Source organism: Hylaeus anthracinus, unplaced genomic scaffold, assembly GCF_026225885.1.
Source record: "Hylaeus anthracinus isolate JK02 unplaced genomic scaffold, UHH_iyHylAnth1.0_haploid 11989, whole genome shotgun sequence".
Lineage (NCBI taxonomy): Eukaryota > Metazoa > Arthropoda > Insecta > Hymenoptera > Colletidae > Hylaeus > Hylaeus anthracinus.
The window spans coordinates 6,712,846-6,739,261 of NW_026534337.1; the positions used below are offsets into that span (position 1 = coordinate 6,712,846).

Genomic DNA, 26,416 nt, shown 5'->3' on the forward strand with positions numbered 1-26,416 from the left:
TGCGATCGTAAGTGTTACGTTCAGGCGGCGATGTTTCCGTCAGCGTTACTTCGTTTAGTGCCAAACAGCTGCCGCGCACGAAATCCAGAACGATCCGTTAATAATATCTTCGTTCTGCCTCAACGCGCTCCGATATACTCTTACGATTTCTGCGACTTCTAAATCCTAACACATGTTATACGAGCTCTATCAACAACGAGCAATCGAATCCGAGCGATCGAGGATCGTCGTCGAACGAGAAAGCTGGCGATCTCGTTGCAGAACGTAACCAATTTTCTGGCGTTTAACGATCGGAACTTCCGAGAAACAAAATATTTAGATCGGTGGAAGGAGTAAAAATTTGTACCAATGGCGATACTTATCCTCTGTTATATGAAAGTAAACCAGACGCGAGGCGTGCCGCGCAGAAACACATTTCCCATTCCCTATAAACGAATGCTAAGTATAACTTTCTATCTACGAAAATAGAGTTCATTTCTTTTTGGAAGATTTAAATTCGTGTCGAAAATCATTATACAGGGTGTACTGAAGTCGCTGGTCCAAACGTTAGGCACATACAGTCAGTCCCATAAATATTCGTACCCTTTGTGTTTATTGAAGGCATTTGTTTAAATTAAATAATAGACTCGATGTTTTCAAATAAATCTTTCATTATAAATATATGCATGGATAGATTTTACACTCGTACATACATAATACAAAATTTATTTGAAGACATTGAATCTATTATTGAATTTAGACAAACTTCTTTAATAGACGTAGAGGGTACGAATATTTATGAGACTGTCTGTAAAGTGCTTGTTGAAATCAGAAATATAGATAGAGCTTAGATAAAGTTAGAATCATGTTAAAAATGTTAATGTTTGTTGTATCGCTGTGATTGCTGAAAATAGCCAGAATCTTATTGCAGTAATTTAAATTGAGTTACAATTTTTAAACCACAAATATATTATTTTTTAAGATTCAAGCCACATAAGCAATATATTACAAATGTATGACGTACGAAGTAGCAACTCGTTCCAATCCATTTAATATAAATATATTTTTTTTAACCCTTTGCACTCGAGGCCTTTTTTTCTGGTATCTGCCAGCAACTCGAGATGTTTCTTAGCATTCTATTGCCATGAATTCTAAGCTATCTAGATTTGAAAATAAGGTCACCTTTACTTCGCCGACAACCATTTTATCGACACTTGGAGCTCCAAAGAAATTAAACCTAAAGAAACATTAGGTATTGTAGATTCGCTGCGTGAAACCTAATGGTGACTGAGAGTCACCTCTCGAGTGCGAAGGGTTAATAATTCATTCTAGCCTTTAATTCAAAGACAAAATGTTACTCTGCCCCCGAGGAAAGGTTGCCCTGGCCCGATCCTAAACCACGAGATCGAAACGTCAAAGCGACCGCTCCGTTCGTGACAGCTGAAATACCATAAATGATCGAGAGCCACGAAAAACGTGAGAACGGTGCCAATTAAATGGCACGTCTTCTTGTTTTCTCTGTACAATCGATCTTCATTACTCGAACGAGAGGGAAACGAGGAAGCCCCGCTTTCTTCTCGACACGCATACCTGCCGGATTAACACACTTAATCAAGCGCGTTGGAAGGCAACCGAGAGATCGTGGTTCGCGGCCGAGCGGAGCAACGAAGCGGGCCTCGGCTCCGTTTTCAGTTTCCGATTATTTTTGGCAGCAGGCAGAGCGGGCAGAGCTCTCGCCTAAAAATGCTTACGACCAATGGCGCGCCGTCATTGGTCGACGGCTACCACGTGAACAGCCTACGACGGAGGTTCGCGACGTGGACTAGGGATCCACGATGGCACAGTCAGCTGCCTAAGGTCCGGTTGGCCAGTCGCAGCCAGGAAAGTTCTTCTCAAGGTAAGCCAATTCGTCGTTCTTCGAGCGAAACGGACCCCGCCTGGAACGCGTCTCTACGTGACTCCTTCAGGAAAACCGCGTACCGGACGCTGCTCGAAGATTTCCGCTCCTCGAAACGACCGACGTGACTTCCCCTTTTCGTCGTATCGAGTGTCAGTGAGAGAGGTGCTTAACGGAGAGACTATTTTCAAGGTCACGAGTGTGTTGCTCGACTTGTTCCAAAGTCCTCGAGGAATTGTGACGTTCTCCGTCCGTTGTGAGATTCTGCGTGTGACGCGAGCCCACCCCGAGTGACAGGAACCCTCGTGGTTCTCGATGTTCTCTAGTTGCCCTTTTCGTCGAGTAAGTTACTGTGCCGAAAATCTCGCCTGCCGGTGCCTCTCGATCTTGCGAACCTACTCGATGATTTTTGCCCTTTGTTTCCGTTATTATTTTGGTGTGAGCGAATGAATTATTCAAACGTAGGCGACTTTTAGGCGTCTTGGTTTGAACAGAGTTGAACACTATTCCGTCCAGTGAAATAGTGAGAATCCTTCTTGAACTCGGGGCTCATCACGCGTCAATTTTCAACTCGATTCGTTACGTTTACTGTGACTTTATGATATAGATTAGTAGATAGCATTACTCCCAAACATGTATATTTATAAATGCACCGAGGACCCACAACGAGGTGGAAAACGATGTAATATCATTCCATCGTCAGTAACTATTCCGTCTTTGCTGCATGCTTCAACGATTTCGAAAATGGCCGCCAACGTTTTATCGGAGAAACGAGCCGTTTCGTTGCGTTGGTTCGGTTGCGAGGCGAGAGTCCACGCGGATCCGCGTAAACAGCCTTGTGCCAGTATTCGTCGTGGTTAGCGATATTCCCTTCGACAAATATAACTTCTGCGGCCGCTTCTCTCTTCTCTTTCGAGGAAGACTTGCCAATCCTCGGACTTAGATTCGAAGTCAAACGTTCCTCTCCTCGCGTGGCTATTCTTCCCGTCGTTTCTCGACTTTTCTCCATTTTTCTCAATTTTTCTCAATTTTGCCGCGACGAAAAGGAAAGGAAGTAGCTCGCTATGCATCACCGCATTCCTGGTTTCTAGAAAGGGGAGCACGTAGATCCTGATCCTCGTCGAACAAGGATCGACCGCGGAGTATCATAGATCGTTCGCGGTAGATTCTGCGTGTTTTCTATTTTTACGGTGCCGGGATCTTCTTTGACATCGGAGACGAGACACACATCGGTGTCTTGGTGGGACGAGTCTTGGAATGGCTCGAGCGAGAGGGAATCTATACTTAGCGAAGGCGATCATCCATTACAAATATAAAAGGAGACGCGTCACATCGCTCACCAGTGATCGAATAAAATTCCTGTCAACGGATTTTTCACGATACTCTGGAATTATTTACCGGTACGTGTAGTCGAGGGGAACAGAAAAGGGTTTGAGACTCCCTCGCTGAGAACAAAACGTTGTTAACCCTTTGCACTCGAGACGTGACTCTCGGTCATCATTAAGTTTGACGCAATAAATCGACCAACAATAATGTTTGTTTAGGTTTAATTTCTTCGGAACTTGAAGTGTCGATAAAATGATTGTCGGCGAGGTAACGGTGACCTGATCAAGCTCAGCATTCGTGGCAATAGAATGCTAAGAAAGCATCTCGAGTTGCTGATAGATACCAGAAAAAAAGGCCTCGAGTGCAAAGGGTTAACTCACTGCGATTCGCTTTAGATGCTCGTTTAATAGGATTCTGGAATCTTAGATATTCTGAATACTTTCTTCCCTATAATACTTAATACGAGTGGAGCAGGATCGAGTGCAAAATTATCGAGATTAGCCCCCTTCGTGTCTTCTAATGAACGAGTCAAGGATGAGGCAAGGGCTCAATACACTCTGGGAATACCTTCCAAGTATTAGCGCAATTTCTACTCACGGGCGCTCTTCGTTGATCGATAGAGTCTAATGTCATTACCGAGCGCAGTAAACGTCCGCGAAAATAGGTTGTACAATCGACGCGTGCAGTAAATTTGAGAGCTATTTTGAAACATTATATCCGACTCGTCATCGTTCCTACGTCGGCACGTAAGACGTTCGCCAAGGAAATCAATTACCTTCGGGCTCCCTGAGCGCGATCTAGTTTGCCAACGACTCCCTCGTCTTTTATACCGTGTAACGTTGCCGATAATTGCTGCTATCGCCTACATATTTTTTCGTGCATTCTCTGATCACGAATATCGTTCATTTCCATCTTACTAAATGAACTGTTTGTACGTGCTCTCGAATATTTATATCGTGCAAATGTTTTATATCTTTAAATTTTGTATTTATTTTCCACTGGCTCGCAAACTCTCTGATTGTTTTCCCTCGAGGAGAATGTTGCTTCAAGTTGGAAAAAATAACTGTATCCCGGTTTCTAAATTTAACCACTTTATTTCTAATCGCTGACGCGTTTCGAGAAGAAGCGTTCCTCCTTCGACGGGCCCCAAGGATCTCGAAATGTGTCAGCGTTTGTGGTAATATAACAATTTCGAATTTTTCGTTGAAATGATTGGTAATTGGTACTGATTGCTAATTGGTAAGGCTTCGGTGTTGATCTATGCTTACTATAGAAATTGACGTTTGATTCGACAAGGTGTACGCGCATCTTTTTGGCGAATAAACATTTGAAAGTTATATGCAACTAGATATAGCAAAAGTTGTACGTACTTTCATGAATTTTATTCTTACATATGACTTTAGAGTTTAGGTTCAGTCGAAGGAGGCTATGGATCATGATGCTCGAAACGTCACTTGTATAATAAACAATTTTTGATTACGTCAAAATCAATTAGCCAAGTTCGTTTAGAAAGAAAAACTGTCCTATAAAGAGCAAACGCGAAGTCGTTTCATGCATCGACGTAATTCTTTCTGCACCTTAGATCTCGTCCCTTTCTGGAATTTTAAGATGGTGGTTAGCGTCGTCGAGTGTCTGAAAATAAGGTAACGGGAGAAAAGTCCAGTTCGATTCGGGTTTCCGTTTTCGACGTCGAATCGAGTCGAAGTGGAGGAGAACTCGAGGATCTACCGGGTCGTTCGCGTCCAAATTTGGATCGTCGTGCAGCACCGACGACGGTCGACGTCGACGTCGGGGAAGGTGGGGACGCGTGTCTATTTTCGAGCACCGGATATTCTACACCGTCGTCGCTGTCCGTGCACGGCGCGGCAAGCCGGCGAAAATTTACGCTAGGGACGCATGATTTATCGCGCGGATCCGCAGGAACGACTGTCACTGACCGAGTCGAAAGAAAAATTTATCCAGGTGACGCAATCGGGAGATCCTCCGACACATGTCGCCCTCGCCTCGACCCCCTCCTGTCCTCGCGCGTTTATTTTTAACAATCTCGTAATGTTTGCAGTCCGCTCGTTTATCCGTGTCATCGTAAACGAGCGCCCATTCGAGCCTCTGTGCATTATGTAAAGACAAAAAACGAGAATAACCTGTGTTTTTAGGTAGACGCGTGTAGCAGCCAGGTACAACGATGGCGGACGATGAGGTTAGGTGGGTATCGAAAAGATTCCACGATGGGACGATGACATGATCTTACTTTACGATCTTACGAAAGATCCATCAGTGAGAGTTTTAACATTTTTTTTCTCTCCCCATTTTATGCCTCTTCGTTCACGGACACCGCTCTGCGCGCACTGAATCTCGATTTTGTGTAAAAATGGCGAACAACGGATCTGCCTGTTCCTCTTGGATCGAGCAGTAAAATTAATGTCTTTGAAAGGTACGCATCGCTCGTGTGCTTTGTGCTTGCGACGTTCCCCTCGATATAGAGTTTCCCTTTAGTCGTAGACTCGAGCAACAATTTAATTAATCCGTACATGTGCCTGGAAATTTTTTATATTCAGGCTTTTTCACCTTTTTGTGTTTTCTCAAGAACAGATTCGTCGTTGAACTCTCCAGAAGTGGAATCTCTTTAAGAATAACTTTAAACGTACTTGAAGTATGAAACGAAACGTAGAGCACCTATTGCAAAAGTAGTTTCAATAAACAGAGACATTACTCTGGAAAGTCCAAGGATGGATTTATTCTGAACCCTGTTATCGACGAATACGTAACAGAGCAAACAAGAGTGACTGTTTTTACGAACGAATTTTTGCATTTTGTTCCGGATCGATCCATATTTTTGTCCGATACTTAACATTCGAGCAAAAGAAGCTTCCAGTGACGGAGAAGCTTGCATCGAATCGGGACTCTACCGAAATCGATGTACCCTATTTTCACAGTAGAAAATTTACGTGCCTACGTGAAAAGTGGTCGACAGTGGACCACAAAGTTTGACAGTAGTTTCACGTCTCACAGAATAACGAGGAGATCGTTACAGTCCACTCCTCGTTGCAGTTAACTCTGACTGTGTTTCCTATTTGTTTTTCACGAGGGAACTGCGTGAAATTCCTATTTTTCATGTTTCTATTTTCCCGTCTCCCTCTTCTCCATTTTCAAAGTGAAATCCTGTTGAATCGCTTTCGTATCGGGTTTATTAAAGTCTCGTAATCTTCATTTAAATAGACTTTTTTATTCGGGGAATTTGAAGCGTCTTCAGTTCATCGTTAGAATCTATCATTGTCGTTTTGAATCGAATTTAACAAATACTTGCAAATCTATCCACGGTCTATGACTCGATAAATAAAAGTAGAAAGAGTCGTTGAAAGTTTCGGTAGTCGTTAAGATCTCGCTTTCGGGAGACCACGAGTGGATTCCTCCGAGTATAAACGTAAAATATTACCCAGCCGGGAACGGAAGAGATAGATCCGGAAGTATTAAAGTCGACATGTCGGTTGATTCTGTTGGGTTGCTTTGATTTATTGTCACACTCTTGTCCTTATTTCAACATTATTTACCACCGCGTTTCTCTCGACGTGTCCCGACCTTTTCCTTTCTTTTCATTTTATTTCACGGTTTCCGTAACTTTTTCCTCTACGATATCTCTGTACGTTTATATTCTCGTACTCCTCGACTCGAGGAACCTTTTCTCTCGTCGTTCACCCGGCTCCTTTTCCGTTTTGTATTCGAATTGGCACAGAAGATATCTCGAGATCAGAAAATATTACAATTCGCGTGCGCAATACGAAAGCATCCAGAAATGGGAGGGAAAAGAAGTTTGCCGTATGCAATATTATTATAATGCACCTCGATTTTCATCTTTTATGAGAATATAGAGCATACCTCGTTACTCTTCTGTGCAGTTCGATTTCCCTTTTATAGAGACGTTTAACAATCGTTACGTATCCACTGATATAACTAAGACCAGTCAGTAGCAAAGACTCCGTAGCGATAGTCTAGAACTCCAAGCACGAGCAACGTAGATAACCAGAAAAAACCTGGGGTAATGTAGATACCATAGTCGCATGAAAGACACAATATCTATGCGTCCTGCGACCTGTGACGTCCTTCTCTGTTTCGCCAGCATGCCCCTCACGCTTTGTTATTTAACGTGTTATACGCGAATATTTTTCAGTTCGATTTTTGGTACAAATGTCTACATACTCTGTGAACTAAGTGATCTCCTGCACCAAAACTACAGCGTCAATAACTGTCTATTATATACAGATGATAATTTTAAATATTTTCGAGAAAATAAGGAAACGATCGCCTATTTTACAGATATGTACAAATCACTGCATGCTGACCACCAGTCAGAACGACTAAAAGGTCTTAAAATCTGCGCGCAAATTATGATAATTCGCTAAAAAATATTGCACCAGCGTTCCATGCAGCCGCAAAATCACGCGAACAGTATAGCTTTCCGAACGCTTCAGCGCTCTTTCGAACGCGGAACACGAAACACCGTTTGAAACATTTCCATGCTCCCGCGCGGAGGGCGTTATTTATTCATCGTCCGCGTTTAAACGTTGTTTCGTTTTCCCGCCCCCGCGGAGAATTGGCCAGAAAAGTTTCGCTCACCACCGCTGTCTCTTTTTCTTTACAGAGGAAACGTCTCGAGGATGTACGTAAGAGGGGAAACTATCGACGAACCTTAAAGTCGAGCTGAAAAAGGACAATCGTTCCGGGAACTTTTTCGATAACTTGTCGAGTCCAGGCTAATCGAACGACTTGCTACTTTCGCATTAAGGGGAAACTCTGGAAATCGTTTAAGCCGTTTTTTTGTCACGACGATTCGCTAACGGGAGCAACGAATTAATGATCCTTTTTGTACAATCGTTTAACTTAAGAGTAGAGCATGGAAGCATAGCTTCGGTAAACGTTCCAAACGATGGTTTTGGTCCTCTTCGGCATAATAGCTTCCAAAGTTGGATTTAAATCGGACTTCGACGCATAACGAGCACATAAACGAGTGGCGCCATTAGTTTGCGTGCTCGTCACGCGCTGAAGCTGTCTTTCTTCTGGAATATTTTGTGAAGAGAATCGAAAGCAAAAGTTTCATAAGGATTACGTTCGTACACGCTGCAATTATTATTTGGTTTATTTTGCCAAGCAGTATATATTATTTGTTATATTTTTATTCCGCGGACTGTTCTTTCGAGATTCGCCGTGGTACGTTGCCTCGAACCGTTGTCAGATGAGATGTTTTAAGGGAGTTTCGCACGGAAAATGTAGGAAAAGAAGAGGAAACAGGCGGAGACCGACAGAAAGAGGGCGGAGGTCCGCGCCCGCCTCGAAGAGGCTTCCAAAGCCAAGAAGGCGAAGAAGGGTTTCATGACCCCTGACAGGAAGAAGAAGCTTAGGGTAAGTTCGCCTTTCTATTCTTTGGCTATTTCTTACCGAGTCACGGACTTTTAATTATCACTCGAACAAAGTTCCGTGCCCGGTCACGAAACGCTACGAGTCTCCCTTCGCTTTCAAAATTTCGATCGTTAAAGAGATTATAAATTTTCAGCTAGGAGGGATTACAAAGCCATTATATTTTACAACTTACTTTTAATTCTTTCCTTTGTTTCTGGTACAAAGTGTCGCGCTTTTACGTTTTCATCGCATCCTCTGTACCATTAGCGTCGCGAACTCGCAACTCCTCGCACCTGTTTAACGTCGTCGATCGTGGTTCATCTACAATTTTTACAAGTGTCTAATTGGTCTTTTCAGTTGTTGCTGCGTAAGAAAGCCGCCGAGGAATTGAAGAAAGAACAAGAGAGAAAAGCTGCGGAAAGGAGGCGCATCATCGAGGAACGCTGCGGAAAGCCCAAGGACACCGACAACGCGAGCGAAGGTACTTCGATGCTTTTCAAAACAAAACATTGTTTCGCTCGAATATAACACGTAATCGCGTTATTCTCGGTTATTCGTCCGTACGAGTTAGACGCATAAATAACGTCAGGGTCGGAAGGTCGAGATCAAGACCACGCCGCAGGTCGATCGAAATCTGAACGATTGTTATTCGTCTGGGTAGCCTTTATTTTTCGGTTTCGGTGAGATATGCGAATAGATATTCATCGATAGTAGAAACTCGTTCGTATCGATCGTGTTTTCCGCTCGTTTCATCCGCTTCTTTGCAGACGGTCTTTCCTCACGTTTCCGTAGATGGGATTTATCAGACTGTAAGTTCAGATTATCTTAAAGATCTCGTTAACAACCGAGACTCGAATCGTTTCACGAGTTTAGAATCTCCCCTCGATGATTCCCGCCAACGTCGTGGATAACAAGGAATACACGCACACATACTCACACCGATGAAGAATGTCTACGGGACACGACTCGACGACACGACTTGACGAAATCGTTACAGATCGCTAGCCCCTCGTGTTTGAATGAGTATGATGAATTTTGTCCGATCTTTTTCACCTTGATCCACACAGAGACCTTGAAGCGCGTGCTGCGCGAGTACCACAATAGGATCACAGCATTGGAGGAGCAAAAATTCGACTTCGAATATGTTGTTAAGAAGAAGGACTTCGAGGTACTTGAAAGAAAGAACAGTTGCGAGAACGTTACGGGACGTTGCGAATAACGAGGCGTTCACGAACACTGTAGTAACAACGATGCTCAATGTTGTTGGCATTCGAGCAGTGGTTCTTAACCTTTGCAACCACACGTTTCACGAGGAGACAGTGCAGAGGGAAATAACCTGGCACGGGTTTCGATCAAGAGTAATTTCAATGACGAGAATTCAGTAATACATTCAATGGAGGATCGAGTTTGGTTTATATCGAATATCAGTTGAAATATAAGTATACCTTCAACTGCGTATTATTTGGTTCTTAATGAAACGCGTTGAATAAATAGAGCATCGATCTAAAAAGAGGCAAAAATATTTTGAACTGTGAATTGAAATTCATACAGAAAGAGGTTAAACTGATGCTTGCTTTTGACCAAACTTCCGTCATTGAATTACACACGCAGTTTAAAAAAAAACCATAAAGCAGTTCATTAGACTGTTGCCAAACATCCGCGACATAGTGGTTAAGAATCACTGCATTTGAGTACCGCGCTTGCTCGGTTGCAATTCATCGTCGATGTCGAGGGAACCGCGTATCCTCGTGTGCGTTTGGCAAAGAGCTCGAAACGGTTGGACTGACGATTACGCAAGGGTAACATTGCGTTTATTTATACGGCGACGAGGGAGTATTTATATTGTCGCGACTTGTATTTTTATACTTTCGATTTTCCAACTGAAATCCTCGTCGTAAAATCAGGCTTTAATTTTACTACGAGGGTTGAACAATTTACGAATTTATTTAGAGCCGGAACACTGTTTTCATAATTGTTCTATTCTCGCGATACAACGAACCACCAAACTTTGATTTAATCATTTAGTAAATCAAGTTAAACGTTGGTCAGTCGTGACGATCCTCGATTAAATTAACGGTTGTACTTCAGTGGCACACCACTGATTCATGATCGATTTAATCGTCCATCGTCACGAGCGATCGACGACCATTTCAACCCTAATCGAGCTGCTCTTTGCCAAACCTCTTTGCTTTCCAGCAACCCGGGCAAGTGTCGCGGAGCTTCGCATTTCGTCTCTTCGTCTTTTTTTTTCTTTTTCGAATACATCTTTTTTATTGTTCACTTTCTCACTGTTTCACATAACACAGCTATACTTTCTCTGTCTCTCTATCTCTATACTATTTTTTTTTCGCACACTTTTCTGTTCGCATTCTTTTGTGCGCGCGATCTACGTCTTTCGCTCTTCGTTTAATGCTATCACGTCGTCCTTTTTACATTTTTTTTTTTTTTTTCGTAATCTGACAAAGTCGTGGATTATTCACGTATTACATTAACTTGTGCTCTCACAAATTGTCGCATACACGCTATACTTTTTTCGTAACGGCGTAATTACTTACGTTATTAATTTGGCAAACGATTGGTTTCGAGGTGAAAGTTGGTTTCGACGTACATGTCCCCTCAGCCCCACCCCCCTGCTTCCCGCAACACCCCCCAGCCCCCAAACGTAATATTTACTTTTGCTTTTTATGTTGTCGCATCAAGCAAACCAGTTCTCGTTTTTGCTCGCGATTTGCGATCGAACGCACCTCTTCTAGGATCCAGCTCGATCATACGAACTGTCTGCTCGCCGAAAAAGCAACAACTCGCACCGTGTTACGTCGTTGTCAGTTTTCGTTCAGCTTTTTGACCGCCGGTTTCTCTGCCACACTTGTACACCCTGCTTTTACACGTTGTCCCCGTCCGTTTGCTCGTCGGCGAGACACCAATAAACGAAATCGTTTGATATATTCACCTTGTTTACATTCGAGGGTTCGAATGAGTCGTACTGGTGTAAGCGTAGAGAATAAATTGAGTTTACCACGATTTCGGACAGATATTTTGGTGTAGCTCATTTTTTTTTTTTTACTTTTGTTTACTTGTACGATTACGAGCACCTCGGTACCTTTGGCGTAGAAAGCGCGCGTTGATTCGTTGGTATCGATACGAGGGTGAAAAGAACAACAGTAGAGTAGACGCGTCGGTTAAAATCGATCGCTGCGCCCCCGTCAAGTGGAGTATTTTTCAAGATGACTTCGAATTTTGACAGCTAACGTGAAGTCCGTTCTGACCCAGTATCATAAGAGGATCATCGTTCTCGAGGGGCAGAAGTACGACCTTGAGTACGAAGTCGCCAAGAAGGATTTCGAGGTCGAAACGTTTTTCGATACAAAAATAGATAAACATCTTTCTTTCTTTTTCTTTTTTTTTGGGTGGGGGTTCTTTTCTGGATCCTCTGAATCTTTTTTCTCATTAGTACGCAAGGAATTTTTGCTAAGCGCAAACAACGCTGAGTAATCACTCTTTTTTTTTTGTTTCCGTTTGATGGGATTGAAAGGATTTCGGCTGTTACTTAACGATCGTTGAACTTAGGCATCGAGGCTGATATCAATCTAATTTGCACCAAACTCTAACGTAGTACTCGCCAATTATCTGACTATAGTTTAGAAAGAAACATAAGAAAAACAACACTTTTTTTTGGTAGAGCGTATCGTAAAACTAGAAAGAACAAAACCAACAGCAGGCACGCGCGAAGCGTAGAATCGCCAGCCAGTAGACGTTGAAATAATACACGTAACGCCTATTTCGTGAGCGGTTTGAAGTAGAACAACTATCATTTATGTTTCGTTTCTTTTTCTTTTTACTTTCGTTTATTTGCGCGTAGGCAAAATAGTCAATAATCCTGTTCTCTGTGAATACGTTCCCTCCACTTTGTTCCCCGAATTTCCTTTCTTCGTGTCAGGTTAACGTACGCGCAGTTGTCAGCTTCGTGCTTCTTGCTTCCAATACGAGAATCTCTCTGTTTTCCCATGATACTTTTCCCTTATCCGCGATTATGCATCATTATCGCAGGCCAGCGTCGCGAGCGTTCGCTGGAACCATTTCGTAGGAACAGCTGTCGCGGGGTAAGAACATTTTTAATTCGAACTTCGTCACGTGATCGACGATCTTTCTTGTTTTTTTTTTCTTTTTTGACACGAAAAACAGAATAACGAGTAGGACACGAGTAGAATTTAATCTTACAGCGAAGGATGGCCGACGACATCCTCCCATTGTTCATGTTGCTCTCTCTTCTGTGAGAAACTTTTGTGCTTTTAGCCGAGCTCCAGACGATCTGTTCGGCATATTGGAACAGACTATACTCGCTCGAGGGCGATAAGTTTGACCTCGAGAGGCAAATTAGGTTGAGAGAATTCGAGGTAAATACGATCGGCTCGCCTCCTGCGCAAATTATTCTTGTTCGGCCTCCCTCGTGATTCGTTTTTAATTTTTTTTTAGTTTTTTTGGGATTTCATTTAACGTTGTCACGTCTTTGGCCGTGGTCGATGGCAGAGGTGGGCAAAATTCGAATTGATCCCGATAGATATTTGGATAAGCTTCGAATCTCATTCGATATGTAGACAACGAATAAAAAATTCATCTTTCGTGTCATCGATCCTACTTGTTAACAAATTCAAACACATCTCCATTCTCTGACACATCTATCTACGGAACAAATCCATTCTGAATGCCATTCCAAAGCTGTTTATTTTTTTCTCGCAGGAGATTTTGATCCGGATAAGAATTTTGTCCACGTTCGGTCCACGGCCCCTCGAACGCCCCAGGTCGACGTTACTTCGAAACTTCGCTCGTCGGACACTACTTTCTCGAGGAGTAGTTCGGGAACGTCGTTGGCATCCTCGATCGATTTCCTCGTTCAATTTCGCGTATCCGATCCGGTCGATTCTCGAGCGCAGACCGATGCCAGAGATCGAAGCTTCGAAGTAGCGGCAGCCTCGTGTGTCGTTTCGGTACAGATGGAGGCCGATAGGACGATTTCCATTTGAACGAAAAGGAGAGATTTCAGAGCAGGTCACGTTCGTGTCAATTTTCTCGAGGAGAATATACTTACCAGCGCGATTAGGCATTCGGCTTTCGCGCAACTTTTATTATCGCCCGAGCAGAGCGGCAGAGAGAGATTTCCAAAAGTGATCCGAACGCGTTTAGAAGAATTCAACCGAAATACAGATACACATCTGTCCTGTGTTGCATTTATCCCGAATGAATAAATATTACAACTTCGAATCGCGACTATTCTGGCATTTGAACGTTTTATTTACGAAACGTAAGAAGAACTCTCTCTCTTTCCTCTCGTTGCCTCCTGGCTGTTTAGTGAACATAACCGTTATCGTGAATGGAAGATATCTGAGAGACACTCCATGTTCTTTGTAGACGATTTGAAGGAGATTTGCCAAATGTATTACGACCGCGTCTACCTTTGTGAGGGTCAGAAGTGGGATTTGGAGCGTGAAGTTCGGAAAAGGGACTACGAGGTACAGGAGAAAATTAAAAAAAAAAAAAGATATCCGATATCAACGGATAAAAAGAAACGGTGAACAATGCGAGGAGAAAGAGAGCAACCAGTCAGTCGCACGTTTCTCGTGGCGCCAACCCCCTGGCTTTCTCTCTTCGCGTTGTCTCTCGTTGTTACAACCCCTTCTTTCTGTACATACGTCTCTCTCTGAGTTCTCTTTCACGATGTTTCTCTTGGAGAACACGTCGAGTGGTTTTTCAGCAAACCAGAAATCGAACGAGAGGATCACTCGCTTCTTTTCTTGTACTTTCGAGAGAATAACGAACGTGAGAAATGGAACACAGTCCTTCTTTCGTTACTGTTTTCGATGACGTTTCTTAGCTTTACTTTCTACTGTATAATCTTGGTCAGTCCTGTCTCGGTGATCCACCTATCTCCTTACTCGAATCGGCTCTATTTTCTTTCTTTTTTCTCTACGAATTTCTTTTCGAAACGACGAATTCCCCCTCCCGCAGAAATATACGCACCTGGACGAAACGATAGATTGCATACATTTATTGCTGCGACAACGACAATCTTTATTTCCGGAGGTCGATATCTCGGCCACAAAGCAAAGTCATTCTTCTTTACGGCACCTGTTGCGAGACTCGTGCACGGTGTTCGAAAATTGCCCTATCATTTTGTCCAGGTGTACATTTACGGCCCACCGAATTTTTTCTTTTTTTCGCGTGGATATGAAGTGCCGCAACGCAAAGCAAACTTTTTTTTTTGCGCATATCATCGCTCGCCACATCGCTCTTTACACTTTCTCATGTTTCTTTTTTTGTATCTTTTTTTTCCACGACAACGCGTCGTCGATCACTTTGCTCGCCTTCTCTCTTTGACTTTTCTCTTTCTATCATTCTGTTTCCTCGCATACATTTTCTATAGACACGTAGATAAATATCTGTTTCACTTGAACGCACACCTTGTCACTCTCGCTCTTTTCACAACGAACCTATCTGTCTGTCTCTACGAATAAATCTCTTTCTCTCTTTCTCTCTTTAACGCAAGATTATAGGCTTTCCGAGCTTTCTACTAACTCGCCAAGCGAAACGATGGACACAAAGCGAAAATTAAGAGGATTGGTATTCACGAAGGCATCGTTTTGTACGAATATTCCGAGGATAGATTTAATAATAACGAATTCCAGATTTGAAGCAATCACAGAAATCGTCATCCACGCGTGGCTGATGGGACTTTTCGCTAAAGAATTATAAAAAGGCGGGATGCTGTGAAAAATAATAATGGAAAAGGGAAACAATGCTTTCGTAAATCCCATTCGTTTTAATTCTTGATTTATCCAGCAAAAGAGAGGTCCCCGATGTTGACGCTACTGTTTTCCAAGAAGCGAGACATCGGGTCCCATCTTTTGGTTAAAGAAACAAAAGCTTCTCGCGAGATTCGGATCAGGGCTGGGCAAGCTTATGGAGGAGACGTTTCATCGAGTCAAATCGATCCACATCGATCGTCATCGAGCGACTTTGTCCGTTTATTTGTTTCGTTCACGTGTTCGCATTCGACCTGGTCCGTCGATCGTATTTTCACGCATCATATTTTTGTCGACCGCATAACGCGTGTTCTCGCCGAGATAAAGAATCGTGAAACGAGAAGGGCCCGTTGTCCCCCATAAAAAAAAAGAATACATTAGAGCAGCTACAACTGGACTACTTTCACTCTGATTTTCTATTTTTTCAAATCATCGTGTACCCGACTTTTTTTTCCTTGTAATATTTTTTCATGGGGCAAAAGTGACATATACACAGTCATTGGGAAAAGAAAAACACACCGAACGGGGTCCAAGACGGTCCCTTTGATCTCACGCGAGAATCAAACGTGTGCGTGAGACTACGCGCGTGTGTGTGCGCGTGTGCGTGCGTGGGTGTGCGGTGCAAAATCGGAAGTAGTCACAAGGAACTAAAACGAAAAGGTGGACTAAAATGAAAACGGAAAAATATAAGAGGAAGCTGAGAAAGAATCGTATCGAATCGATCGCTACCACTGTACATTTCACGTCTTCTTCGTGTTTTTCTCTGCAACTTTCAACGCCCTCTCACTTTCTTCTTCGCGTCTTTCACGTCTCTCTTTCTGCCTTTACTATTTCTGCATCTATTTATCTTTTTCCAACCCTTTGCGCCTTTGCGAGCTTGATTGTACGATTATTGATAAAACTGTTGGTTCCATTCGCCTAACCATACATGCACGGCTTGTACCTACTAACACCGTCAGGAAATTGTTCATGGGATTCCCATATGGATCCGAATCGATCGACTACGAAGGATTTTGCGAGCTCACGGTAAGAGGATCGATCGTTGTGAATTTCATACTTGATTCTGCGCAACCTTCGCCAATGTTTGGAATAATGCGTCTTCGAGGAGAATCTTCACGATATTTTTAAACAATTTTCCAAACGTTCATGGCCACGATAAATCGACGCATCGTATCATTCGATTATTCTTTTGGGCTGCTGATATTCAGATTAACAGCATGGAACAACTTTTCACGCTACAGCAGAAGTCACCGCAAATTTTTTCTATTCACTTCATTTCGGCCGAAGATGGGCACAATTTTGTTCGAATAATAGACACCGAATGAGACCAACGCGAAGCAATTTATTCGAGATGCTTAATCAGTTCAAGTCTTGAATTTTTAATACCACGTTCTGTTTGATTTGAAATGAATAAACTAGTAGTGTTTTTCGTTCGTTATTCGACATTTTGATCTGAATAATTTTGTCCATCTGCGATTTCGGCCGATCGCGAGGAGAACAGCCTATAATTAAGAGGCTCGTCACGTTTTCCACGCGAAAGCCATGCGATCATAACTATCACCGCATCGTCAGAGGGAAGTATGGCACTTCATATTCCCCGCGAGGGAAGAAAAATAAGAGACAATGCATTATTTACGATTTTTATTTTACAAATCTTTTTCCGACGAGAAGAACACGTGTTCGACGACCGAGAATTATCACGCGCGAGAAGTATCAAAGAAATACTCTGGGAAGCGTCGATAAACGTTTACGTAAACAACAAGAGGTAACCCTGTTGGTTTTATTTTGAATATGTACATATTCAAGGCGTCTCGGGCCTTCTTGATCCTCTATATAATAGAAGATCGAGGATGCTCGAAGACGTTTTGAGAATGTATATAATCGAAACATACACAATGGTTTGTTTACGACTCGAAGCTTGTTTACGAATTACTGTATTATTCAAATTCAAGCAAGAATCAAGCTTAGTGTACATAGTAAATACGCCACGTAATGTCGATGTTGTATCACGCTAGCAAGAGTAGAGTAGGTACGTAGAACGATACCCGCCTGTTACGACTTTTGCTGCCCGCCCGTCCCCTTTTTTTCACCCCCGCCCCCCTTTTTCAGAGTTTTGATCAAGTGTTTGGAAAGAGTTCTCGTTTCTCACATTCTCGTATCTCCCCGTTGAAAATGTAGCTGGTTGTCACCTCCTTTCTCCACGCTTTTTTCTATCTCTGTTCCACTGTTTAACTCTCACGAAGGTGGACTGTCTCGAGGCCCCGGATTAAAGAGATCACGAGACCGAAGTGCCATGCTGTGAAATTCTCCAGGCCACCGCCCACCCGCCAAACAAACCCCAATTTTTTCTCACCCTCTATGTTTTTGTTCGTCTGAACGACTCCCTTGTAAATGTTTCCTCTGTGACGTGAAAGAAGAGTTAAAAAAAAAAAGAAACAAAAAAGGAAAATAATACGGATTTCTTTTTCTGTTGTTCTACCCCCGAAACCCCGAAACCCCTTTTGTCCTCGTGAAAGAGACGTGAAAGCGAACACGTACACGCGTCTACGATGTCGAAATGGGAACGAGCGAAATTGATTTTGCACCGATTCGCACGCACCACCGACTGTCAGTGTCCTCTCTTGTCATGGTGTTCAATTGGGCCTGTAAATAGCGGATCCTTTCTGGCGGAAATCTGTTCCTCCCCTAATCAAAATCGTCGAACGGTCTACAATCACCCTTTGTCTCTTTACTTGTTCGCTACGGTTGTACGCGAAATGTATGCACGCGTACATTTTCCCCCGAAACATCGAATTTTTAGACATTCCAGCGAGTAACCTGGTTGCGTTCGATAACAAGGGCATTGTTCATTGAACGAAGATCCGATTAAATTTCCAGTCGAATGAATTAGCGATTCGTCGAACAGTGAGAGGAACAGAATTCCATCGGTCCAGGAAAGGGATTGTAGTGGACGTTTTACATTTTTTTTTTTTTTGTTCTCTTTACCCTCTGTGGACAAAAAGAGCTGATCGTGACCAGCCCCCTTCCCCGCCCCTCTCGCCCCCTCTGATTGGCCAGAATGAAATTCATATCCTATCATTGCCCGATCCTTTCTATCCTTTTGTCCCTCTCGTTCCTCCCTAGCCTCTTCGTTTCGCTGTGTGCGCAGGTGCGCCTGTCTCTCTCCCGCGTTCACGTTTTCTCTGTTTCGCTCTCCTTCTGGCGCGATGAACGCCAAAGGGAGAAACGAAACCGGGAAAGGAGAAGACTCGAACGTCCCGGGCGCCGGGCGGCGAGGGATGAGAGAATCCGACAAGTGGCTTCCGTCGGGAAGTTTTACCTTCGAGGAAGCTATTTGAAGACGCAAAAAAATAAATTTGTTTGAAAAAGCGGCCACTTTTCCGAAGACGAAGGGAAAACCTTCGCGGTAAGATTCCGATTTCATCGTGAAACGATCGACCGAGAGAAGAATAGCTATCGACGTTATTTATTCACCCAGTGCGCAGGGTGTCTCTGTCCAAGTGTCGAAATAACGGCTGCGCTACTGATTTTATTCCTCTTTTTACTCTTTTTAATCCTCTTTACTTCTTTTTATTGTGCTGGTATGAAAGTAATAATTTGCTGAATAAAAGGAGACGAATTGAATGATACATGGTGATCTTTGAGATCTGAAACGAAACACATTAACGAGCGTATTCTTCGCGTGGAAAGAGAGACCCAGAGGATCCTTCCAGAGCTCCTCTGGAAGGATCCTTTGGGTACAATGAAGATGCTGATCGTGTGCTTCGTTTCTGAGGCGTTTATTGTACCATGTGTCATTGAATTCATCTTCTCTTGATCCACAGTTATCGAGAAAGGTACCAACAAGTTGACCTAGAACTAACTCGATCGACTCAATTCTTCACGAAAAAAAAAAAAGAAATGGAGGAATACTTCTCCTGTACCACGACTTCATAAAATCAGTGCTTCGGACGTTATTACTCGCGACCCCTGTATGGAGACTCCTGCGAATACGTAACAATCGATATCCATCGGCAATAGCTTACCTCCACCGTCTTTTTATTTGCTACTTGTCTGCGAGGTTAGCGCTCAGGAGGCAAATACGTGTACAAGCTCGATCTATTCGCTAGTCATTTTCGATCGTCTTTATTCCTTTTCTCTCTTGCGCAACGACCTCGTCAACTTTTTCCAACGCGACCCCCCATCCCCCCGACCTTTTCTATGATCCGGGTCGCGGACATTTGTCCCATCTACGCCCATCCAGCCACCGTTACATGGCATTGCAGTTAATCAGCAAGCCAATTTACCGTCAATCTCGACTCGTCGAGTGTCTCCGGCCGAATATATCTCTGTATTCGCTGCAAGTCCGTGTGTAAAACCCACCCAACCACTCCCGCCTGCTTTTGGCACGCAGGTAGCATGCTAATTTCTGCTAGTGTACCGCGTTCACTCGTTCTTTCGTCCACTAATCGATTACTGCTCTTTCGTTATCTACCATGTACGTATCTGTATGTCATTTTTTTTTTTGTTTTCTTAATTAACACATGTGTTTTCGGTTTCTGTGAAGCGTTCTGTGTATCGTGATTAAAGGAAACGTCGATGCTTTGTGTGGCGTTGCGTTCGCTATTCGAAAGTTTGCTATTTTTCTATTTTTTTTTTGTTTGTTTATTGTCTCAAAGGGAAAGCGTTCCCTTTCGTTGAGTACGAATTGTCCCGTTTTCGAGTATCACCGAGGAACGTTCGCCCCTGGAAACCTCACGATGGAAATTTGGAATACCTTGGACGATTACGTTGGAATTAATCGCTTCAATTAAGTTCCATCCGTTTAAAGACGCGTCCGAGTTTCCAACGGGCGTCGTTCCTTCGGTTTCCTAGTTTCTCGCGATGAAAATTCGATGGAAGCATGATCGTAATCGCCGATGGTCTCTGCGAACGGTAAAACTAATCGAAAACTTCGATCGCTGCAGATCGCGGACTTGAACAGCCAAGTGAACGACCTCCGAGGTAAATTGTAAGTAGACCTTTCGATTTATTGTTTTACTCTGCTGGATACTTGTCATAGTTACCGTGATTTGTTACGAAAATTGGGCGAGTCCACGTGTTTTTTTTTGTCGAGATACGAAAAGGGTTGAAATTGAAAAAATTGATGTAGGAGTCTAAATGAAAAATAAGGCACGGGGATTCGAATCCACGATCCTCGGATCCACAGTTTTTTTTTTTTTTTCATGAAATGTTTATTGTTTTAAAAAAGGTACAGTCGATACAAAATAGGAGGCTACAATATACATTAAATAAAAGCCTGCCGTAGCCTACGTTTCGTGTTCTCGTTTGACTCTTTATTCTTGGGTATGGGAGACGCGAATACTACATTGATTTCTCACTTTTCCACCCTCTCGAGAATAGAAACTTTTGCGCTTTGAGAAATATTGATAAGCGTCACCTGGGCTCGCGTTACTTTCGCAATGAATTCTTTATTTCTGGAGCGTTTTCTTTGCAAGCAATATCTATTCGTTTCTCGCCGTAGCATGAAACCCACGCTGAAGAAGGTCTCGAAGTACGAGAACAAGTTCGCCAAGCTCCAGAAGAAGGCTGCCGAGTTCAACTTCCGTAACCAGCTTAAACAGGTTAAGAAGAAGGAATTCACCCTCGAGGAGGAAGATAAGGAGGTAAGGACGATCGTTTTCGATAGGATCAATCGATGCTCTCATTTTTTACGTAGACTGTTCCCCCCCTCCCGTCGATGGTTCGTCCCGTTTTGTATTTTTCGGGCTCGACGAATCACGCTCGTCGGTCGCACTTCATTGAAATGCAAAGTTCCGTTTCAAGACGTCTTTTACTTTTCGATTACTGTGCGAGACAGACAAATCATAGCCTCAGTTCACAGCTGGTTCATTTCTTCTTTTAAAAAAATTCAAGAAAAATATCTTTATATGAAATCCTATAATGGAAGCAATAGGCTGCTTGGAAGGATATTTTCTCACCAGAATTATTAACCCTTTGCACTCGAGAGGTGACTCTCCACTAGGTTTTCTTTAGGTTTAATTTCTTTGAAACTCAAAGTGCCAATAAAATGATTGTCGTTGAGGCAAAGGTAATCTGATTCTTAAATCTGAAATTAGAGATCTCATTTTCGAAGTCAATATAATCTTAGCATTCGTGGCAATAGAATGCGAAGAAAGCATCTCGAGTTGCTGGTAGATACCAGAAAAAAAGGCTTCGAGTGCAAAGGGTTAACAATTTCTGTTTTTTTCTTTAAATATGAAATGCATCGGTTGTTGTGACCTTTCCACGAAATTGGTCTTGCATTCCCATGGAACGACACGATCGAGGCGTGAATTTCAATTTTTTTCGCCATGCGACGGGCGGGCCTGTACTTACGTTTTTTTTTTGCAGCCATTGAGAAAGACAGTTTTTGTGGCTCTGGTTTTCTTTCCGTGTATAAAACCCAATTGGCAGGTTTTTTCCCTTGTATCAGTAGTATTTTGTTCACCGTTCATCCCTTTATGGAGATCCCGCGGGGAACAATTGAAATCCACGCGAAGTCGTACGTCGCAGGGTTTAGTATCGCCATCCTCTGGATCTCCTTAGAGGGACCGTATTTTTGACCCTTCCATTTTTTCGTACATGTACAATCCCCGCCCCCAGTAGTAGCGATAGTTGACTAGGCAATTGTGTTGTTCTCCACAGCCCAAGAAGTCCGAGAAGGCAGAGTGGCAGACGAAGAAGTAGATTTTAAAAAGCCAAAAGATAAAACGAAAACAACCATAAAAAAAAAAAAGAGATTGAATGAAACCGATACACAAACGCACGCGTACACAGAGAACATGTAATAACAATGTAACGTTGAAAGAGCTTTAGTATCCACAAACGCATAAAGTATAAAGTAACGTCCGCGTGCACGCGTTTTTATTTCGAACCGTGCGTAAACAGCGCAGAATCGAAAAGAGAAGCGCGAATGTCAGGAAGCCACGACCAATACACACTCTGGAGAAATGTTTTCCTTCGTTGTCACATCCGACGATTACCGCACGTTTATCAACGTGATCTGTTTCGCCATTATTTCCCACCCTCGAACCGTTCGCAAAAAATTCGTTCGTTTTACTGTACAGCATGGATCGTGCCGCGAGCAAATAGTAGATTGCACGTACGATAGTCAGGTTATAATTCGGGTCTCTTCCTCGACTCGTCGATGATCGGATCGCGAGTTACGAAACGAGAGAAATAACAAGAAAGGGAATATCTGTGTTTCAATAAATGATCGAAAAAAGTGCATGTCAATGGAGCCACATGTTTTCGTCGAATATCATTTCTCGCATTTCCAACCCTTTTTCAACGACACGACAACTTTTACATTCGCGGGTGAATTTTTTTTATTCGACAGAACAATGTTTTGGTTTTCGATTTCCGTTTTGTATATAAAAAAATGAAGGGAATTCACTTATCGTTGCCAAACGAACGATACTGGAAACTAATTGAACGAACATGTGCGCAGCGTAAATTGTTACTTTCCGATAGTTTTCGGTTTTAGAAATTCCGTTGTTTTGAAAACTGTATGAAAGGGATTGGATGTACATTTTTTTTCCAAAAATTTATTTTGCATACGGAACCATGCTCGACTGCGATTCGATTCGCGATGGCCGCCAAAGACGACTATTTTTTCAGTCCAGAAATCCATATGGCGTTCGATAACGCGAGGGATCGAGTGTTATCGAGAACCGATCCGCTCTGCTCCACTAATTTTTTCTCCGCGCTTTGAATTCTTTTCTTTCTATCCACGTTTCAATCTTCCGTGACGATACCATTCGAGAGTCATCGTCGATGATCGCGTCTACGCTGTAATTTGCTTTTTAACTCGCGTCTCGCTGTCGTTTTCTTCTTTACCTATCTCTCTCTTTCTCTCTCTCTCTCTATTATAACTCGGTAATCTGCGCGACAAGCACGCAATACTCGGTAAAAGTAACTATTAAAAGAGAAAAAATATATACATATAAGAGAAGCGATAAAAGGTGAGAATGGCTTACAAAGTATATTTAAGAACTCACAGACTTTTCTTCCTCATTTCGTACGTAATAGCAGAAGCGCTTTACTCACAAGTGCCTTTTCACTCTTCTCTATCTCTGTTTCTATCACTTACTCTAATTATTCATTTATTTACTGTGTCTGCACTCATTTTCGTTTATCTTTTGCGTCTCTTTTTACGCGTTGATCGCGCGCAGGCTCCCCCACGCAAAACACCGCAGTTAGGGAAATGATTGTCGTGTGCTGCGCAAGTTTAAGAAAGGTTCAAAGGGGCACATTCAAACGAAGGCTGATCACTTTCACTTAAAATCTCTTTCCAAGACGCAATAAAGCTCTCTTGCAGCTTGCCTTTACCGCCATCGTTCGGCTGCCATGCTTCCAGGCTGTACATGTGTAGGATTGTTGTCCCGTCTGAATTTTTGTTTAATCGCGACCGCGCATCGAGCCTCGTGATTGTTTTCTTTTATGGATTATTTATTTTTTTATTATTAAAATTCTGAGGATGGTGTCGACTTTGGAAACAGGAAATCTTTAGCGATTACTGGGACTTTCGAAGTTGATGTATGTTGTGCTTGATACTAACTGAGACATCCAGGTGTAAACTGTATACCTTTGAGTAAGATACACCTGGAACTCTCAATTAGTAGCATGAGGATTTATGGAAGCCTCAGTTGGTAGCATGAGGATTTATGGAAGCCTCAGTTAGTAGCATGAGGATCCATAGGAGCCTTAGTCAGTATCGTGAGGATTTATGGAAGCCTCAGTTAGTAGCATGAGGATCTATAGAAACCTCAGTTAGTAGCATGAGGATCTATGGAATCCTCAAATATCTCACGACATATTTCAATTCGAAAACAAGCACATCACACCGTTGGAATATTCGATTAAAATACATTTAATACGAAATATCAATTTCTGTAGAGTATTTGAAAAGAACTAGTCGATGCGCGGTTCGATCCTGCCACTACCGTCGATCGTGAGTCATGCCGGCGGCGATCGAAGTTTCCACGATCGATAGCAGCACGCGAGTCGCGTGTAACGGAGACTTTGATCGTCCATGAATCGCGAGCGACGCGTTGTTAATCGTTAAGTTATTAATTAGTACGTATGCTCTAATAATTGTCCACGTCTTATCTGTTGACTAATGATGTTGCTCTTGCATTATGTTCGCAGAACGCGTCAAAAGATAAGGTAAAGCTTTAACGATCAACTCGTAGATCGGCATGCTTCTTTAGGGGAGAGTGTGCGTGTGTTAGAAAAGACATAGAATTTTGCAGGGATTGTGTGAAAGAGCGATGCACAGAAGACGATAGGATAGCTATAGAGAAAGCTTATGTTCCTTAACGATGCGACCATCGGTTTCGCGTACACGTTGTCCCACTTTTTATTTTGCGAACACTTATTTTTGACGTTCGAGCTTCGAATATTGTCGACGAATGTATCTTGTTATTCACGGAATTACTCGAATCGTTTCTTTTTCGTGATTTTTTCTCTCAAACTCTTCTCTCGCGACATTTTTCACTAACAACTTGCACGGCTTTCTGGATGACGAACAGAGAAGATACATTGTCGAAACGTTGGAGAAACAAAGTGGATTTGGCAATGCCTGTTGAACAAAATTCTAGGTGGACACGAACAATTTTTTTGATAATTCAACGTGATCGATTTTTTTACGCGAAAAGTCACCGTTGAAAGAGACAGGCGAAATTCTCATCAGGATGAAGATTGCAAATAACTCGTAAAGGATCAATTTTCATTCTTCGATAGGAATAAGAGTTTGAGTCACAAAATGAAGTTTACGTTCCACGTTAGAAACGAATACAATTTTTCCTGTCTCTGCCTCTGGAAGAACGTTACCTTACGAAGATTTCCCAGGCGCGTTACCCCCGCTTTGCGAAGGTTTACCTTGACCTAGCTAACCAAAGACCTGGCGTGTGCGAATTTTCGCCAAATCACGGACCACTCACGCTTGTGTTCTGAATTTTGCAGAAGAAACCCGACTGGTCGAAGAAGGGCGAGGAAAAGAAGGTAAAGGAAGAAGAGGTGGAGGCATGAGAGAAACTGAAACTCGCTCTCGACGTTTTCGAGAAGGGATCGTCCATCCACCAACCCGATAACATCTCGACGCAAGAACTCAAAACTTCCTCACTGTCACTTCTTTCGTTCTATCGTTTCTTTCTTTTTTTTTTTTAATTGTCATTAATGAACGTATATTCCCGATTTGCACGCAGAAATCACGTTGTCTCTGTCTTGTCCACGAAGATTCCCCAAATTACACGTTTATCTTCGCGCAATCCAGCGAAGAGTTAATCCAGAATTCAGAATTTTGTGACTGACTCTCGTCCAGAATATATGTATGTATACTTTCTTTAAAAAAAAAAAGGAACAAAACCCTGTATCATTCGTTTCCGTTTGTCGATGTTGGTTTATTTTTTACTCGTGAGCCCTCCAAGTACATGTAATTTTCTGTGAGTCAGATGAAGGGAGAAATGAAACGCAACGAGATAGCAAGAATGGGAACCGTTATTTAAGGTTTATTGTAAAGCAAAGTATTTAACGACAATGAAAAAAAAAAACATTGTACTCCATGTGTGCGTTTAATCATCCATTTTCCACGTGTCCATTGTTTCTCCATCTCTGTGATTTTCCTTCGTTCCGTGGATCGATGATCGAAGACGACGGTTTCGACACATGGCGAGCCTGATAACCGTAATTTCAGTAAAAACCTGTTATTTTTCGCGCTTAAAGGTTACGAACCCTGTGTACCTTTTACTTTCACTGTGAACGATGAACCTCGCAAAACGTGGGTACAGGATTATATACAAGCTCCACGTCGTTATCGTCGAATCGACTAGTTCCCCACGAAAACCGACGTCTTCGATTCGATCAAATGTTAGAGCGGAGGTAATAACACCTCTGTCGTATTCGAATCAATGTTGAGAGTCGTGCGTCTTAATACCGTCGTTAATTCCACGAACGGCTCAATTACAACGCGATTATCAGTCTTCGAGCAAGGAGCGAGACTTTT

At 42.7% G+C, this 26,416-nt stretch overlaps 1 protein-coding gene across 20 annotated transcripts; it reads left to right on the plus strand.

Moving 5' to 3' along the window:
• Positions 1-1,761: 1,761 nt before the first annotated feature.
• Positions 1,762-25,971, plus strand: LOC128887754 (troponin I). 20 transcript variants are annotated; one of them, XM_054143990.1, is made up of 10 exons: positions 1,783-1,876; positions 5,356-5,399; positions 7,839-7,856; positions 8,468-8,596; positions 8,951-9,074; positions 11,838-11,938; positions 20,337-20,380; positions 20,894-21,035; positions 24,562-24,579; positions 25,378-25,971. In XM_054143990.1, exons 2-10 carry the CDS (start codon positions 5,385-5,387, stop codon positions 25,441-25,443), a joined length of 657 nt encoding a protein of 218 aa, XP_053999965.1. In that variant the 5' UTR covers positions 1,783-1,876; positions 5,356-5,384; the 3' UTR covers positions 25,444-25,971. The 20 variants fall into 20 exon arrangements, with proteins under 20 accessions (XP_053999971.1, XP_053999977.1, XP_053999976.1 ...); XM_054143991.1 differs by lacking the exon at positions 11,838-11,938 and adding an exon at positions 12,887-12,987; XM_054143989.1 differs by lacking the exon at positions 11,838-11,938 and adding an exon at positions 14,000-14,100.
• Positions 25,972-26,416: the final 445 nt, after the last annotated feature.